This window comes from Lissotriton vulgaris, chromosome 1_1 (genome assembly GCF_964263255.1).
Source record: "Lissotriton vulgaris chromosome 1_1, aLisVul1.2, whole genome shotgun sequence".
NCBI classification, from domain to species: Eukaryota; Metazoa; Chordata; class Amphibia; order Caudata; family Salamandridae; genus Lissotriton; species Lissotriton vulgaris.
Genome location: NC_141685.1, coordinates 1,809,254,052 through 1,809,272,237, shown reverse-complemented (window position 1 = coordinate 1,809,272,237; position 18,186 = coordinate 1,809,254,052). Strand labels below are relative to the sequence as shown.

At 42.6% G+C, this 18,186-nt stretch overlaps 1 protein-coding gene across 20 annotated transcripts in view; it reads right to left on the bottom strand.

Annotated features, from left to right (window-relative positions):
- The window catches only part of MYBPC1 (myosin binding protein C1), a 339,911-nt gene that overhangs the window by 11,116 nt on the left and 310,609 nt on the right, over positions 1-18,186 (bottom strand). For all 20 annotated transcript variants that reach the window (XM_086919135.1, XM_086919143.1, XM_086919137.1 and 17 more), the window contains 2 exons: positions 15,059-15,195; positions 4,867-5,053 (listed from right to left, as the gene is read on the bottom strand). In XM_086919135.1, coding sequence (XP_086775261.1) covers positions 4,867-5,053; positions 15,059-15,195 — 324 coding nt within the window. The remainder of the gene's footprint in view (positions 1-4,866; positions 5,054-15,058; positions 15,196-18,186) is intronic.

The window sequence follows — 18,186 nt, the reverse complement described above, 5'->3', positions numbered from 1 at the left end:
CAGTGAACGTACCAAGGTTGCCTGATCACACTTACCTTTCCATGATGTCAACAAAAAGAAGGGGTCACATCAAAGAATATCAAGTGTAGTCACTTAAAAGATCCAGTTGGACTCTAACCTCTCCCCTTATCATCAAGCTGTATTTTCCCGTCTTCTGTACACTCTGAAGTAACCAAAAGGCAAACACAGCATTCTGTACCGTTCCTTAATATTAAACCGGATCCTTCCTGCAAAATGTCATTCTTTTGTTTAGTTAACATGTTTTTTACACAAAATTTTGGGGTCGGTTTGTTGTTGTTGAAGCAGAGGTTACAAGTGGACTGGCATTCTCTGAGTGGGAAAGGGGAGGGGAAGGGGGTTGGGCAGTGCGCATTTCTGCCAGCCCTTGCTGAAGGTTGGGTAGAGCACCTACAGAGAACCAGAGCTGTTTAGGGTGACTGCAGATCAATAACGAGGTTAACAATTCTGGCTAACAATTGTGTCTGCACAGCCCCCACATACAATTATGCTTGATGATATGCAGAGTTTGACAGAGTGCAGCCTATAAGCAAGACCTAGTTACATTCTTTTAAGAAAGTAAAATTTTGAAGATAAGATCAAGCTTAAACCAAGTACATTAAACTTCTAGAGAAACCTTTGTTGCAGACTTTCACCTGAATTAATTTGGTATCAAATTTTGTTGTGTACGTTTGCATATTTCTCTCATTCAGATATGTGGCTCCTACCCCTTGAACCCTGTGTCAAGTGAATCAGTGTGTAATTTGCTTGGGACTGTTACTACGAGACATTCCTCTCAATGTTGCGGGGTGCAAATGGTTTGAAGGATTATCATCACTTGATTGTGAATATAACGATTTGATTTGAGGTCAACCTTCTCTGTGCTCAATGTTTCTGCATATTTAAGAAAAGGGGGTCTGTTGCTCCTAATTATTATTGGCATGTTTTGTTTTTTTCCTTTATTGCCATGGACTGCCAAAGCTTACCGGATCCAAATCCTAGAGTAAGAAAGTAATGCCATTCTGTCAATTCAAGGGTTATACTGGTCATGCTTGGTCAGGCTAAAACACACTCTATATCTAGGTTGTTCATCATCAATGCCCAGTAAAATGCCCACTTGGAAAAAACCTTTTTGTGGTTTCTTTAATTGTAGAATGTCTTTACAAAATAGATGGTGCAACAGCACAGCAGGGTTTGGGGATTTCTTTTGGCCAACATTCACTCTTTTGAGGAAATGGAGAAGTCTGATTTAAGCCTCATTCGGGTTTGGATCCACTTTTAAAAGAAATTTTTGTCAATAGGCATATTGAGAGCTGTGATGCCTAAGCCACATTTTATTTACCTAGGCTCCTCTTCAGAAGCATTCATATATGGTCATTTTGTTCTAATTTATTTATTATTCAGTAATTTATTTGTAGGAGAGTGGGATGTTTTTAGCTGCACCCGTTTCAGGAACATCTTAAAAAGCAATGCCTCAGCTTTACAACTTATTCAATAGAGAAGAACTCCTTTTACTGGTTAAATTATAAGACCCCTTCAGCGTCAAATACATGACACAGTTTAACACATCATTTGTGGTTCAGGTTTCGGTCTGCTTTCCTCCAGTCCATCATGTTTAGTCTTCACAAATGGGGCACCTCTATAGTTTATTCTCCTTTCTTGCCAAACGCAATTTAAACTATGTTGTGAATATTTTTTTTAATTGATTCTGTCTTTGTCCCTCCGTTTCTTGGGACCAGCTTTGCCACTGCACTACAGTAGCAGCAGTATGCGTTCACAAAATGTATTTGTACAAAAACAGAACCACAAAGCACGCAATGCTGTTGAAAGTGTATTGTTAGCCCATTTTGGGAAGGCAACTTTGAAACATACCATATTTGTTAAGCAGAGCCAGGCACAGCTCCTTTCTGGCATTTAGTACATAGTTTAGCATTTTTACTTCCCAAATTACTGTTAGGGCTGCATTTTGTGCAGCCTAAAGAACACTTCATGGTGTTTTCAGAAGGCTTCTTTCAATGCCTTATGGTAATCTAAAAGAAAAATTACCTCTATGCCTACCGAGATGATGACAGTGGTTGATGTGTTTAATTCAAATGTGGAAAAGGAGTGTTTGCTCTCTCCATCCTAGGAAATTACTGTTTTGACTGCATAGCTGCCGTGTGGGATATTGATGTTCGCCCCACCTGAGCACTAGCCAAAACAGGCAGCAGGAGAACGAGAAATTATTACTCATGCTTCATCCTGTATTCTCCCACAAGTGCCTTGTTAGCTGTTCACACCATCCCATAAGCATGATTTCATACTTTAACCCCCTCTCTGGGAACTCAGCATCACCCACCACTTCGGCATCAACCATTCCCATGCACTTTCTTCCATGATTATCTCATTAGCACAGTGGCCTTGTGTGCTTTTGGATCTATCCACTGAACCCCAAGTTTGCTTCTGAAGCCAGTCACTCCTGAAGATGTTATTGCTTCCTCTCCGGCCCACTATATTTTGTTATTGTCCAACTGTCCTCCACAATGCATCTTTATATCCTGACCTTCTCTAATATCTTTCTATATCTCTCTATCATTCCTTGTATAGTGTTGTTTATTTCTCACTCTCCCATTGTGTGTTTCATTTAATCGTTCTTTCCAGTAGTTTGTTTCTGACCCTTTTGCCACTGTGCCCTCTATTCTCCTGATCTCTTGAAAGATTTTCTGTGTGCTCTGTGATTTAGGGCCTGACTACGAGTTTGGTGGTGTGGGAACGGAACGCCATGCCAACACCCCACTCCCACACCACCAAACTCGACCGCCGCCCGTCCACTCGCCAGATGAGGAGTACTTTACTGGTCTGGCGGGTAGTGCTTTGGCAGTACCACGCAGATAATGTGCCAAGGTGCATATGTTCGCCTTGCAGGGCATTGGTGTGGGACTGTTAAAACAAGTTCCTGCATGGCATGGACTGCTGCAGTCCATCCCGTGCAGGAACAGGGGTGCAGACAGACAACAGGGCACAATATGTGGCCCCCTGCATGCACCATCATGCACAAGGGCAACAGGGGGGCCTGTAGAGCTCCCTTAGTTTCCTGATCGCCACACTTTGCATGACAGCCTCCCCGCCTTGAAAATTTGGTGGTCTGGAAACTCGTAATATGTTTGGTGGTGCCACAGCAGCGGTTCCTGCCAAGCCACCGCAAGTTTGGCAGTCCAATGGACTGCCAAACTCGTAATTAGGCCCTTAGTCAGTGGCGTAACACAGGCCCCTGCAGCCGCCGCGGTGCGGGTGACCCCCAAGCTCCAGGGTGCCCCCTCAGCACAGAACTTCAGCCGGAGAGCTCCTGATAGAGTCCGTAGGGGGCCCCTCCACGCACCTTGCAGGGGGCCCCCTTAATTTTCGTTACGCCACTGCCCTTAGTCTTGTCCACACTTTACAGTTGTGAGACAAAATCTAGCCCCAATTGAAATAGAAAACGAGTGGTCTGAGAGGCCATTGTCTGTAGTGATGGTTTGTTGCCTCCAAGTGATTTCTCTTTTATGACATCAAACAGCAGCCTTGTGTGTATGTGCTTTACTGTAACTGTGCAAACATTTCCCAGAGCCATACTTGGTTACTGCTCAAAGGGGACTTTTAATACAAGTAGAGAATTTAACAATTCTTTAGTTGGAAAATTTATTACTTTCAGCCCAGATCCTTTGGGGATTATCAGCCAGATTCATCAAAGTAAAATCGGCTCGCAAAGGGCCAGATTCTGAGAATCTGGCCCTTTGCAAGCGCTATTTTTGCACTTGGGATTCATCATCCCAAATGCAAAAATCGCAATTCTAGAAATCGCTAAATTGCGATTAATTGCATTTAAGGAATCTCAATTTGACATTCCTTAAATGCAATTCATGAACCATTTTAAAATTGCGAATTCGCAATCTGGGGCCGCTATTTACCGCGAAGTCTATCTACGTGGTAAATAGCAAAAACTTAGAAAAATGCACTTTAGCGCATTTTTCTAAGTTGTATGTTAGACACACACATGTCTTTTGGACATGTGTGTGCGCAACACCAGTGTACATTTGCATTTCAGGGGAGCTACAGGGTGTCCTTTGGACACCCTGGCACCCTTGAAATTGCTTCCATATTTGCGATTCGCTAATTGCGAATTGCAAATAAGGAATGACTCCCCATTCATTCCTATGTGCCTTTCGGCCCATAGGAATGAATGGGAAAGCCATTCCTTATTTGCGATTAGCAATTAGCGAATCGCAAATAAGGAAGCAGTAGAAATCGCATAAAATATTGCGATTTCTACATGCATCCCGTTTTGTGAGTCTTTAATAGCGAATCCTTAAAATTCGCTATTAAGGACTCGCAAAACGTTACTTTCATGAATCTGGGGGTTAAATCTGTGTAACATTGCTGAGAAAACTGTTGCTTTCCTTTTCCGAGATAGTTTCTCAGGATTTTGGCTTCATGTTCAGAATCTTCAGCTGTTTGCTTCCACACAGTCAATTACAAGATGAAGCTTTTAAAATAAAAATTGTTGTTAAAATCAAGTGTGTGGTTGATTTACATGGACCATTGATGACCTCGAGATGTTGGTGCCTGAGACTTCATTCAACATGAACCATTGAACTCTTGTGCAGAGTTATCACAAAAGGCTTTCAGACACTTATCAAAAGGCAATTACCTTTATGACAGTATGTCAGATCGTTCACCCACTGACCCCAAAAAAACCTAGACCCTAAAAGAGCTTTGATACCAAATTCGAAATCTAGGCTATATTGGAAAACAAATCTGAAAACTTTTACTTGCGTATTGCGTTTTTCAACCTTCACTATAGATGAATCACCACTTGTATGAATAATTTTGAAAAGCAGATCAAAGGCATACCTTTTACGTCCAATTTGCAGTCCACCTCTGCCTCCCCCAGCTCATTCACAGCTTTGCATGTGTAAGTTCCTCCATCGTAGGGGTTCGGTTTGCGGATCTCCAGTGTACACACAGACTGGTTACTAAACATTCTGTACCTCGGGTCGTTCTGTATTATTATTCTGTTCTTCATCCAAATAATTTGTGGCTGTGGAAATAAAAGCATGGAGTGGTCATCCCTGTTATAATACCGCCATGCATTTTGTTAAGGTGGAGTGCTGTTTTCTTGAGGGCCAGTTGTGTCTACATGCTCTAGCACAATTGAAAGATTTGAAGACATTTGTGACACCGTTCATTAGATAACAAGGACATCCTGTTTTTGCCAGTAATTCATTTTCTTCCATTTTATATTTGAAATTAAAATGGTGGTATTGTAGGCAATATGAAGCTTACACTCTACGTTAAATGACTAATTCACAAAGAAGGGCCTAAAATGCATACAAATGGGTGGCAAGACTTAGCAATAGGGAAGAGGGAGTTCTTCGTTCAGCAGATCACAAAACTGAAATCATTTTCTAACAGAAATCGCATAACGCTATCTACAAATGAATTAATAATCTGAAAATAAATATGTGATCGATCCTGGCCTGTCTTGCACTGCCATGTCAACTCATTTTGTGAAACTCATAGTATACTGATGAAAATTAATTTGATTATAGGTGTGTATGTGACTCTCAATTTTAAGTGCAAAACATAACATTTAAAGCAGATTGTAATTGTGTACGTTATGATCAAATGTTTATATAGCAGGTAAGAAAATGGAAGGGCATTATGTCATGCAAATACGGTGACAATTTTTCATCAGATTAAACCATTTTTATGATTAGGTGCTCTGTGCTGCCCGGAGTTTGGTGTGGTGTGCAACAAACCTCTTATAGCTGCGTTTCATTCTCCACAATTGTACTACACAGCTCGCTAACTCCATATCAAGTCCTCCTAGAAACTGGTGGCTCACATACATTCCATCCGCTGGGCCCAGGCACAAACACGATTTCCATTTTACCTTTTCACTGTACTGAAGCAATTACAATTTTTTCATTGCATGGGATTCCCATTTTCTCCAACAGGTTCAAGTTTTCTTACTGTGTATAAGTGCCTTCTAGTAGAATGAAACCTATATTTCTTTGATACCTTGGTTTCTAAGGGAGCAAGTTGGACCTGCAAGAGGCATGATGTCTATGAGCTAGTCAAACGATTTAAAATGTGTACTCCTTTCTGGAACTTTATGAGGTCCGTCTCAAGCTCCTGTGATCGTGGGGGAGATTTCTATATGCTTGGCACTGGTGGTCTGCAACAAAAGCTTTTCCATTTTACAGGCAAATGTTAGTAAATGTATAGTATCTCTATGGTTGTGCATCATTTGCATTGAAAGACCCATTAGATGCCCCTGTGTTGGGACATGAATTTCTTCTACATTTATTACTGGTGTATATCCTAGCCCTGAGTGTCCAACTGAATGTGTATCTGGTATCCTGACTTTTATGTTTTGCCCTGGCTTCAGGATTATCTAGCATATGTGCAAAAACCTAGGCCTTTCCAAGACAATGCAAGGACTAGGATCTGTCCTGTGACCTGGATGGGCCCCTCAAGTATACCGTCAAATTAAACAGAGGACAGTACTATACCTGCCTTAGGTTTAGAAGCTGAGGCAGTTATGACCTGCAGCTTCTGTTCTACAAGCAGTAGCGGTTGGTCATATTGGGAAGTTGTGAGGCGGGGGTGAAGACGTGAGAGGCGGTCACTACAGAAGCTACAAATAATCATCCCAGGCTTCACCTTTGGTGGGACCGGGCTTGTTCTGAAGGAAAAACTAAGGACTAAAGACTAATTTCCTAACCACTACAGCACTGGGTAAGAACCTGAAAAAACAGTGGCTGACTTTGCATTAGACTTGTGGGGAAATGTAATCTGCACCTAAGTTTTATTCGTGCTTCTGCCATACTGTTTCTGGGAGGCAGGTCAAACTATGGTGGCCCAGGTGGGAGAGAGCATGGAGAATGGGGTAAGTGGTGTAGCGCACATCAGAGAATCGTGATGAAGCTGGATTGAACAGTGTAGTTTTGAGCGCTGCTGCGTGATTAAAAAATAGTAGTTGAACTTTTTTTTTCCAAAACACAAGAACTGGATTGTGTTATATGTTGGTTAAGTGTTGAGTTCTGAGCTCATGATGCCTGTTGTACTACCTTTCTCAGAAACTTGGCACTGGCGGCTACCTCCATTACAGCCTCTAATGCCAAGGCTATTTTGGGGAGATATGACCGGCAGATGTGGTCGGACATCTCTACTCTATTTGAGTATCTCCTGGAAGATAGTAAGAGGCAAAAGATATTCTTTTGGAGGGAGAAAAAGAGTTTCCGGAGCTCATTGAGGTAGGCATGGACGTTTCATTCACTGCATTTCAACAAATAGCAGGAGTTGCAGTTCTGCATCGCCAGGTATTGCTAAAAGAAACCACCTTTCTTCCAGAGGTCCAAGCTAAGGTTTTAGAATTGCTATTTGCTGGCGAGTGCCTCTTTGATACATAGACTAGGAGCTACAATCAATAAAGAATGGCAAGGATACAGTCAAAGCCTTTAAGAATTTCCAGCAGCGCCGCTTTTGGTCTTTTCGGGCTAGAGGCCGGGAGCAATGCCTATCCCATTCACAATTTCAGCAGCGGTATCAGCCATATCTGCAAAGTACCTAACAGCCATACAACCGGTCTTTACAGTCAAACAACGCTCAGACTTATTCAAGACCGGCAGGACACAAGAGGCAGCAATCTGCTAGGAAGTTCCAAGACTCTAATAGGAGAGGATGAAGTTAATCAAGCCCCTGGTTCCATAGTCCCACACCACAAATACGTCATCCCTGCATCCTTTCAGAAATGGAACTCCATTTCTTTAGAAAAATGGTTTCTGGATATCTTCCAGCATGGCCACATGATTCAGCAGCCTCCAAATGTTTCACTGTGAAAAGTCTGCTCCGCCACATTCCAGATCTCAAAAAGAAGATAAAACTGCTTTTTTCTCAAGCAGGCCATAGAGGAAGCACCCCTCAACCAGCAAAAATCGGGGTTTTATTCTCACTTCTTCCTCATCAAAAAGAAAAATGGAAAATAGAGGCAGGTCAAGGAGCTCAGAATGCTGAACAAGTTAATCAAAAGTTAATCTTTCAGGATGCTCTCTCTTTAGGAGATTCCTCTTCTCATGGAAAAAGTGGATTATCTGGCTTCTCTCGATCTCCTCTACGCCTATTTTATTCCCATCCACACTCAACATAAAAAATTCCTTAGGTTCAAAGTGGCAGGGTGCCATTACCAATTCAAAGTGCTTCCATTTGGTTATGAAGTCCGCTCCCAGAGTGTTCACAAAGTGAATGGAACCGATAGCGGCCTTCTTAAGATGTTCAGGTCACCAGGTGTTCCCATGCTGGATAACAGGTTAACCTTGAAATCGCAGATCCTGGGGGTGTCTGGCATGTGCTTTGGCATCCTTAGGATGCTGCGGAGGTTTCTTCCTTTGTTATCCGTGGAACATAGGACGCTGACAGTTCAGGCCCTGATTGGGTCCAGGTTGGATTATTCCAACATTCTCTACCTGGGCCTTCCCGAGTACCTGCTGCAGCGCCTTCAAGTGGTGCAGAACGCCGCGGCCAGGGCTATCTTCGGCCTTAGTAGGCGCTCCAGTGCCTCGGGCTTGCTGGTAACGTTACATTGGTTGCCCATTCGCAAGAGGATCGCCTTTAAGGCTTTGACCTTGGTCTATAAAGCTCTTCACAAGGGGGGAGCTAAGTACCTCCAAAAGAGAATGGTCTTTTATCATCCGACCAGGTCTCTGAGGTCGGAATCCCTGCACCTTGCTGTCGTCCCTCGGGTAAAGAAAGCGCGCCTTGGTGGGCGCTCTTTTGGAGTGCTGGCATCTCAGCTATGGAACTCTCTGCCGCTGGCCCTGCGGGGTGCCACTAGCTTATTGGCTTTTAGGAAAGGCCTTAAGACGTGGCTTTTTACTCAGTAGCCGTTCTTTTTGGTATCTCTGGCTCACTACTTTCTTAGTCTTTCATTTGGTGTTATGTTATTATGCTGCAGTTCTCTTGTCTTTTCCAATAAAAGCGCCGGGACACTCTTTCTGAGTAGCCGTACGCTATAAAAATGAACCAATAACATAACATAACATAACATAACATGCCTCAATGATTGGCTCATATAGGCTCTGTCATTTCAAGCGCCAGAAATTTCAACGAGAGCCTATCTGGTCTCTTCCAATCTCGGTCTTCACATCAATCTGGAAAATGTGTCCATTATCCCGGCCAAATTGTTGGTCTTTCTGGGTGCACATCATGACACAGAGCTGGGCAAGGTCTTTCCCACTCAAGAAATAATAATGCAGATTCTGGGTACGGCAAAGCTTCTTTCAACTAAAAGGTTAGTACAAGTCCATGCTGGGGATGATGTCCTCTTGCATCCCGCTCATTCCCAGGCTTGTCCAATAAAATGCAAGGTCCAGAATATGTCCTGTGACCTGGATAACCACACCAAGTGTACCGGCAAATTAAAAGGAGGACTACTATCCCTGGGTTAGGTTTAGAAGCTGAGACAGTTATGACCTTCAGCTTCTATTCTACAAGCAGTAGCGGTCGCTCATATTGGGAATATGTGAGGCGGGGGAGGGGAATACTCACTGAATAAAAAAGAATTATACATATATTAAATTGCACTTACCTGCTCCGACGGCTGCCACCTTGCATCCCGCTCATTCCCAGTTGCCGACTTCGCATGCAACCGTTGCAGCAGCAGCTCGATGCGCAGTGGGTCCAGTCTCAAGGCTCATTCAACGACACAGTTCGCATTTCAGCATCAATGACAGCTGCTATGACCTGGTGGATGGTCAAGGACAACCTGTCGCAAGGCCTCTCTTTTATTCACTCTGTGCCACAGCTGGTGATGACCTTGAATGCATTGATGGACGGATGGGGGGGCTCCCCTTCAAGAAATACAGGTTCACTGCAAGTGGTCCAAACAGGAATCAAAGTACCATATAAACATTCTGGAGCTCAAATCAGTGTTTCTAGGTCTGAAAACCTTCCTGCCTAAGATCAAAATGCACCAGAGCTCATCAGGACGCTAAATACTACGAGAATGTTTTACCTCCGAAAGGAAGGCGGAAAAAGATCTCAAGTGCTTTCCCTTCTTGCTCAGCAGATATGGGAATGGCTCCATGCCAACCATATCTCCTGGCGAGTGGAGCACGTGCCAGGGATTCACAACGAGAAAGCTGACTCTCTCAGCAGTGCCTCTAAACAGTGCCACGAATGGGAGCTCAACGACCAGCATTTGAAGGAGGTTTTTCAATTCTGGGGTTACCTAAAATTAGATCTGTTCACTACGATCCTCAGCAAAAAAGTGTCCTCTTTTTGCAAGAAGACATCCGCATCAAAATTCATGGGGAGATGCCTTCCAGTTTCCTTGGTGTGGATCTTCGCTTACACATTACCCCCGTTTCCATTCATTCCTCGAGTACTACAGAAAATGAAGCAACAGCCTTGTTGGATCATTCTTATTGCTCCAGGTTGGGCAAGTCAATTCTGGAACACCAAGCTACATTTCCTATCAGGGTGTGCTCCGATTCTCTTCCCTCCAAAGGAGGATCTTCTATACATGAACCAGGGCTAAGTGGTTCATCCACAAATTTCCTCTTTTCATTTGTCGGCTTGGCTTGGCTCCTCACCACGCTGAATTTGAGGATGTGAGCCTTTCCAAGGAGTGTTCTAAGGTACTACAGAAGTCTCGAGCTCTGTCTTCATTGAAATGTTACACAGTTAAATGGAAGAAATTCTGTGCTCAAGTCAAGCTATCCTGGCTGAAGACGGATGATAGCCAGAAACCGGTCCTAGGATGCTTGATTCCGGTCCAGGAAAGACATGGCTTAGCAGTTCGGTCTGGACTGTTCCCATGAGGCACAGGGTCAAGACTGATTTGCTTATGGCCATGTCTAAACTGGTGTGGTTTTGTGGGCAAAATAACAATGGATTAAGCCCAGATCTGTGACTGGGGGTGAATGTTTTGCCATTGTGCAACATTCCATCCATCATCTTGTGTGTTTTGCTGTTCACCCTATGTGGGAAGGGTATGCCTATACGTGGGTCCCGTGTTCACTACGCCACTGGAGTCAAGTTATCCTGGCTGAAGACGGCTGATAGCCAGAAACCGGTCCTAGGATGCTTGATTCCGGTCCGGGGAAGACATGGCTTGGCAGTTCAGTCTGGACTGTTCCCATGAGGCACAGGGTCAAGACTGATTTGCATATGGCCATGTCTGAACTGGGGTGGCTTGGTGAGCAAAATAACAATGGATTAAACCCAGATCTGTGACTGGGGGGTGAATGTTTTGCCATTGTGCAACATTTCGTCATCATCTTGTGTGTTTTGGTGCATCTCGCCAGCATTACATCCATTCTCATCATCTCCGGAGCAGGTGCTGCCTTATCTCCTGCACTTAGCAAAACCAGGACTTTCTCACTCTTGCATAAGAGTACACCTTGCTTTAATTTCTAGGTATAGATAACGCTCAAATCAAACTTCTCTGTGGTCTAAACGACTCATCAAAGAATTTATGATGAGACTTTTTAGAGCTTTTCTGCCTTTTAAGCCTCCTACAGTTTTGTGGCAATTAAACCCTGTTCTGTCACAAGTGATGTGTCCTCCCTTTGAGCCAATAGACAAATGCGAATTGAAGTTCCTTTCCTGGAAAGTGGCTTTCCTCTTGGCCATTACGTCAGTCAGTGAAATCCAAGCTCTCACTTTAAAAAAAGCCTATCTGCAATTTTTGCTGGACAGGGTTATCCTAAGCGCTAACCCTTCTTTTATACCTAAGGTGCCTTCAACTTACCACCTCAATGAGCTGATCGTTTTACCAATGACCGTTTTCCTAATCCATACTCAGCATCGGAAAGGGCATTTCATTCTCTGGACAATAAACGTTGTTTAAAGTTTTATTTGCAAAGAACTGAGATGTTCCGTAAATCCTCTCAGCTACTGATCTCTTTCTCAGCACCTAGGAAAGGACAAGTCTTGACACAGCCCAGCATTGCTTGTTGGGTCACCTCCACGATTTCCTTTTGTCATGAGAAAGTTGGCCGTCCGCTTCTTGCGAAAGCACAAGCTCATTCTACTAGGAAAGTGGCGACTTCCTTGGCCCTGTTTGCGGGAGCATCACTCCCTGACATTTGCCGGGCAGCAACGCTGGTGAACGCTCACACATTCACAAAGCATTACTGCCTTTATGGTTGTAAAAAGGCAGATTTCGCTGTTGGACAAGCTATAGTTTGATGTCTCTTTACCTAAGGTAGGCGGCTTTTAGCCTTCAATGTTCTTTACATGCTGTTTGTAAATTTGTATGCTTTTATTGTCTTCTTGGTTTCTGATGCTATAAGTTTATGTCATGGTGGGATGATTCACCTGCCCACCACCTTTCTTTTTCCCTTATTGTGTTTTTACTGCTTACTAGTCGGATTCAAGCATGTGTATCTATAAAAGATTCAATACAGGAGAAAAACAAGAAACCTGTACATTGTGGTTCTCGAGTATTGATATCTTTTATAGATTCACATGCAACCCTCCCTCCTCAGAGGTTTTGTATACCATACACTAGTGCCCGAAATCTGAGGTATGGTGGCTCTGTGGGAAAGGGAACACTGAGGTCTCAGCTGTGATTGCCTGAAGTTTCGATGTTTTAAAATGAGGCTGAAAAGTTACTTAAGTTTCTTTTCTGTTCTGTGGAGGTCTATGGTGATCTTTTATTACTGCTATTTCTAATGTTATCGTGAGACTCCCACCATTACAACGGGGAAGAGTCAAGCATGTGCATTTATATAAGATATCAATACTGGAGAACCACAATGTACAGGTAAGTAACTTGTTTTTTCTAAACTTGGTCTTGTCCCCGCCTCCAGTGCCCTGACAACATTCAGTCAGTAACTGTCACTTTGTAATGTCCATGTTATGGCTAGTACTGCTGCTGCATATGGACCATCATTGTCTATTAAACCTTACATGAAGTTGTCACGTAGCAGTCAGCATGAACTGAGTTTGCTAAAGGTGATCTCAGATTTGATGCTCAGTTAGGATGAAGCACAGTAAAGTGATTTGCATTGGAGCGAACCGCTGGGATTTAAACTCAGTTTTGCTGGTTACACATTGTGAATTCAGTCACAGGATGGGTGGCTTCTTCTTTGTTTGCTTGCCACCTAACTACAGTGTTTAGTACTCCATTATTTCTTGAAAATCAGAACACTGTTCAAATTAGTATTGTATGTAAATCAATATAGCTTGATATATTTGTATAAAAAGAAATGTTAAAATGTCTTTTATGAATCCGTTTCATGGGCCAATTGTTCAGTAGATAATTCAAGACACCAGACCTCTAAAAATCTAAGAAATGTTGCCAGACCTCCAGGTCTGGCAACATTTCTTGGATTTTTTGAGGGCTGGCAATGATGTTGCAGGATAAATCCATTTAGAGAGATGTAAAAGTAGTTTAATCAAAATTATATGTTTTAAAAAGGCCTTGAATAAGTGATAATCTTAGGTGCTTCAAATCCTTAGCTTTCAAATGTGTTTTCAGGTCATATAACGTTGGTTAGTAATACTTTATTCACATTGGATAAGATACATAGTCATCCTTTCATGGATGGCAGCCCTACCAGTTTAAAAATTCACCAGATGCCACTGGAAGGTAATAGAGCAAGATTTTGTTACCACCAGTATATGTTTTTTGAAACATCTTTGTTGAATGTGGAATTTTTAAGGCAGTTTCCCATGGAAAGAAAACAGTCTGAAATGAGGGGAGGAGATTTATGGGAACTTTAAACAAGATCTTGGTTTATGCTTCATTTAAACAAAGAAAGTTTTGCAAACTTTCTTGGCAACTACCAGTTCTCCCTTTGAGTTTCAGGCATGTATGGGATTCTTAAAAATATATATGGAAAACTAGTTGGTTTTCATTGATAATGTTAGCTGATGGAGATATGTATTCAAGCAGAGATTCAGTACCTCACATGTGATACAGCCAGAGTTGCAGAGAAAATATGACAGGGTGAACTGATAAGTGTACTGCAGGAAAAAATAAAGGGTATAACAATAAGCGCTGTTCTGTCATATCCTTGAACTTGGAGCATTAATCACAAACCTTTTTTCTGTGACAAAATATCTTTAACTCCACTCTTGAGCATGACCCACTCTACATTTCTAGGTCTAACATTCATGCTCAGAAAAAAGTTTAGTGAATGGGCCATTGGATAGATGACACCTCATTGTTTAATGCTTCTATAGCTTTTGAGGGGAGATTCCTTGTATTCTCTGATTTCCAGTTGACATCAAATCAACTTGTGGTGAGTTAGTTATCTGTTGACCTAACAGTGCAATGAGAGAGAGATGTGATGGCCTTTTCCAGCACATTTGCCCTGCAGGGAAGACTGGAGATTGGTCTCTAATTGACCAGGTCCGTCAGAGTATATTCGGCTTCTATATCAGGGGTGTAATGGAGGCCCCCCGCAGACTTCGTTGCAGGGGCGGCCCCACACCATTAACCTCAAAGGGGGCTCCCTGGGATGGCCAGCTGCAAACAAATAAACACTCAGAAGCATCAAGGCACTTAGGGAATGGGTAATGGGGGACCCCTCACCTTGCCTTGCAGGGGGTACCTCTGAGGTTTTGTTATGCCACTGCTTTATATGAGTAGTGGGATTGTGGTCTGCTTCTTCTTCTGTGGGACAAGAGAAGCTTTTTCTGTATCTGAAACAGTGGCGAGCCCAGGAGGTTTGGTTAATTGCTTGCGGCATGAGGCTTGATCTCCGGGGAGCGACCCGGGGGACAAAGGCAAAACTGCAGTAGAAGGATTCGAGTTTGTTTTATTAAAAGAGACATCCGTGTACTGGAGAATGACTCAGGGCACACTGAAGAGATGAACTACAATGGCTTGATCAGCAGTCAACAATCCATGTGGAAGACCACGGGGGAGCTTTTGGCACAGAAAAGATACTGTATTCGTCATACAGACTACTTTCCAAGTGCACTGACTTGGGTAACTACGGAATGTTACTTGTGAAGCGATGCATCAGATGAGCCCTACAACCAATGCCACAAATGTTATTTTTTGACTGGACTTCCCATACAGTACCTTTGGATTTCCTCGAACACTGCAGTTCAAAGTTGCGTTGTAGCCCGCAATAGCAGCAGTGTGAATCAAAGGCTGGGTGAACACCGGTGGTTCAGTGAAATCAAAGTCTTTGTAATCCGGGCATTTGTAGGCTTTACCTAGAAAGAGAAAAAAAGACCCTTTATGTGTCATTCAGGAACAGCATTAAAACTATCTTAATTGCAATGTCCAATTAATTGTTAAATGTTTCTTAAAACCTTGTAAGACAACACATTAAAGAATCTCACACTTCACTCAGCCTATACCTGTGTATAAGAAGCTCTTTTTTCCAGTTCTGACATGTATGTCACTGTATTTAAATGGAAAACTCTACAACTGAACGGGCTTGTACTGATCAAATAACAAAAAACTACGTGGACTATTCACAAAGTTAACTTACACTTGTGAGTAATTTGCCTGTGTATGTTTACTATTATGCTTTGTAGTGATTTTATTACTTAGGACTATTCACAAAATCCGAGTGTAAAGTTACTTCAAAGTCTAGACTCTAGACTTTCACGTCCCCACCCCCTGAAATATAGGTGGAGTCAAATTTACAAGTGTAAAGAAAGAAGCAGCAGTTAGTCCAGCACCAACCATGGCAATCACTGATACTGCACTCCTCAATGCTCGTTCCTGCCCTTCCAATTGCCTTTTTGCGTTAGCTCCTGCTGGCTCCCTCTGCCTCTCCCTTTCCCGCACTTGTCTTGCCCTTCATTTGTCCTGCCTGCTATCCCTTATGGTTTCTACCTCCCATCATACCCGTCTTTGTCTCGCTACTGCTGCTGTGTGCACCTTAATCCCCCATCTTCTCCTTTCTGTTGTTACTCAATGACACCCCATCGTCTTTCCTCTTTCATGTGTATCTTTCTCCCTCTCTGCCTCCCAGCCCTCTTACTTCCCCACCTACCACTCATTCCTTTCCTGATGTGTCCTACTTTCCCCTCTTCCAGCCCTTTACTTCTGGTAGCTTATTGATAGTGTCATATGATGGTTTATTTTACTTTGGAAATGAAAGGTTCTCTATATTGAAGTCTCCCTTGCTTTAAAATAAAGTTTTGTTTTGTTTTCTTGTGTCAAATGAAGGTTGAGTGGGAAGTCACTCTTCTATACAGTCCTACTTTTGTGTCTGCCTTGGAAACGAAATAATTCGTGTTTTTTTGCCATCCTCACTTTCTATGAAATCAGTAAAGAAACAGAATTGTATTGAAGGCAAGGGAGCCATCAATATAAACTGGATTTCGTTTCATAAATGGGTCTTGCATATGTTAGTACATTAAACCAGAACAGTGGTTTTGCCAATGCTTGCTATTCTTGACGAGGACTGGATTAAATGTAGAGTAATTGTTTCTGTCATGAAATGTACTCTGAACCTGAACTGGTGGTGCTATGAAAGGCTATTCTTGTTGGTTAATGCTGTAGCTACGTAGAGAATGCTTTCTCAATTAAGATATGTGGGTGTTGGTATGATAGCTGGTAATGCCATCTGAGTGCAGGGTAGATTCTTTCATCAGTTGAAGGAATGGTAGTGTTTTGAGGTTGTATGTGAAAGGTTCTAGGTTTAGGGAGACTTTGAGGATGTTGATGAAACAATGTGAAGGCATCACCATGAGCAGAGTTCACTATGGATGATGGTTTATTGTTATCTTCAATAGCTGTGGCCTTGAATAGGTTGAGGATGTTGATTCAGTGTATAAGTGGAAATTAAAGGATGGTGGTGGCACAAAAAGGGATTGAAGGCAGAGTGGAGTGGAGTTCTATGTTGTTCATCTTCTTGGTAAAAAAGAGATTGATGGTGTTGTAGGCTGAAGCAGTGATTGGCAACTTTGAAGATAGCTTGTATTAGTCACTTTATTGATGGCAGTTTTCTTCAAGAGAGCTGTGATTGCAGTGATGAGGCTTCTTTGTGCAGAGCTCAACTACATTCGTGTTTCACACTACTGTAACTCTTGAGATTACAGCCATTGAATCCTGTTCTTTTACAGAACCCTCAAATCTCATTTTGCTCTGTGATGTTTATTATCAATACATATGGTGGTCAGAGAGAAGTAACTCAAGCAGGTGATGCACATGTGTGCTAGAGTGGAGCACATACCTCTGGGCTTTCCAATTGAGATGGCAAACTACTTTGAGACCATATCAAGGCACGGATGGACCACCTCCTTCATATTAAGCCAGAAGGCTGAACGACTATGAGTAGAAGAAGCATTTTATTTGATCACCTGTAGTTAATTTCCCCTTTCCTGGCTACAGCATATTCAGTGGTGCCACAGCGCTCTTCTGTATGTTAGAAAAAGGTTGCAGAAGGAAGCAGGGTCTATATATTCTGGAAGGATGGTGAGAATCACCACTGTCAGAATGGGGGCTAAAGAAGTTTTCGCATTTATTAAGGACCTGATGTATACATTGGTATTTTTATCTCGGTCTGTCAGGGTGTTAGAGGACATTAGGTCTACCACCCTTATGTTCAGAGGACAGCCATATTTGGAGAACACCCATCATCCAGCGATGATCTCTGTACGTTCATAGAAGCTGCCTTCATAGCGACTCCTCTAAAGGCTTAGAAGGTTTGGTGCACAGCCACCATCTTTTAGGTGCCACACACCAAACCTTTTTGTTTGAACTCTATTATTTATTTTTTCTGTTCATGACCATTAGAGTTTAACTGGCTGTGATGGACAGAAAAAAAGGACAGCAGACCATGTGCTCGAATAAGACAAATAGTATAATGCCCTTACTCCGATAGCCCAAACTCTGTTGGAACATTGGAGTGAGTTTTTTTTTACCACAGAGCCACAAGGACACCATTGTCAGAAAACTGACTGCCGAAGTCATAGAGAGGACGGATGAGTGTCACATTTGTGATGGAGGTCACTTTCTGCCAAACTTCAAATGAAGCACACAGTGACATGCACAGCACAGATTTTTTAATTCTGTGTTGGAGTCTAAATAGTGCATTGATATTTCACTGAAGCTGTAAATACTTTGAATAAAGTGATTGAAAGGCGATTCTGATACTAGCTTGTTTTATTTTATAGCGAGTAGTAGCATGTAGACAAAGAGGGATATCCTTTTTGCATAGTGTAATGAAACAACATTATACAAAAAGA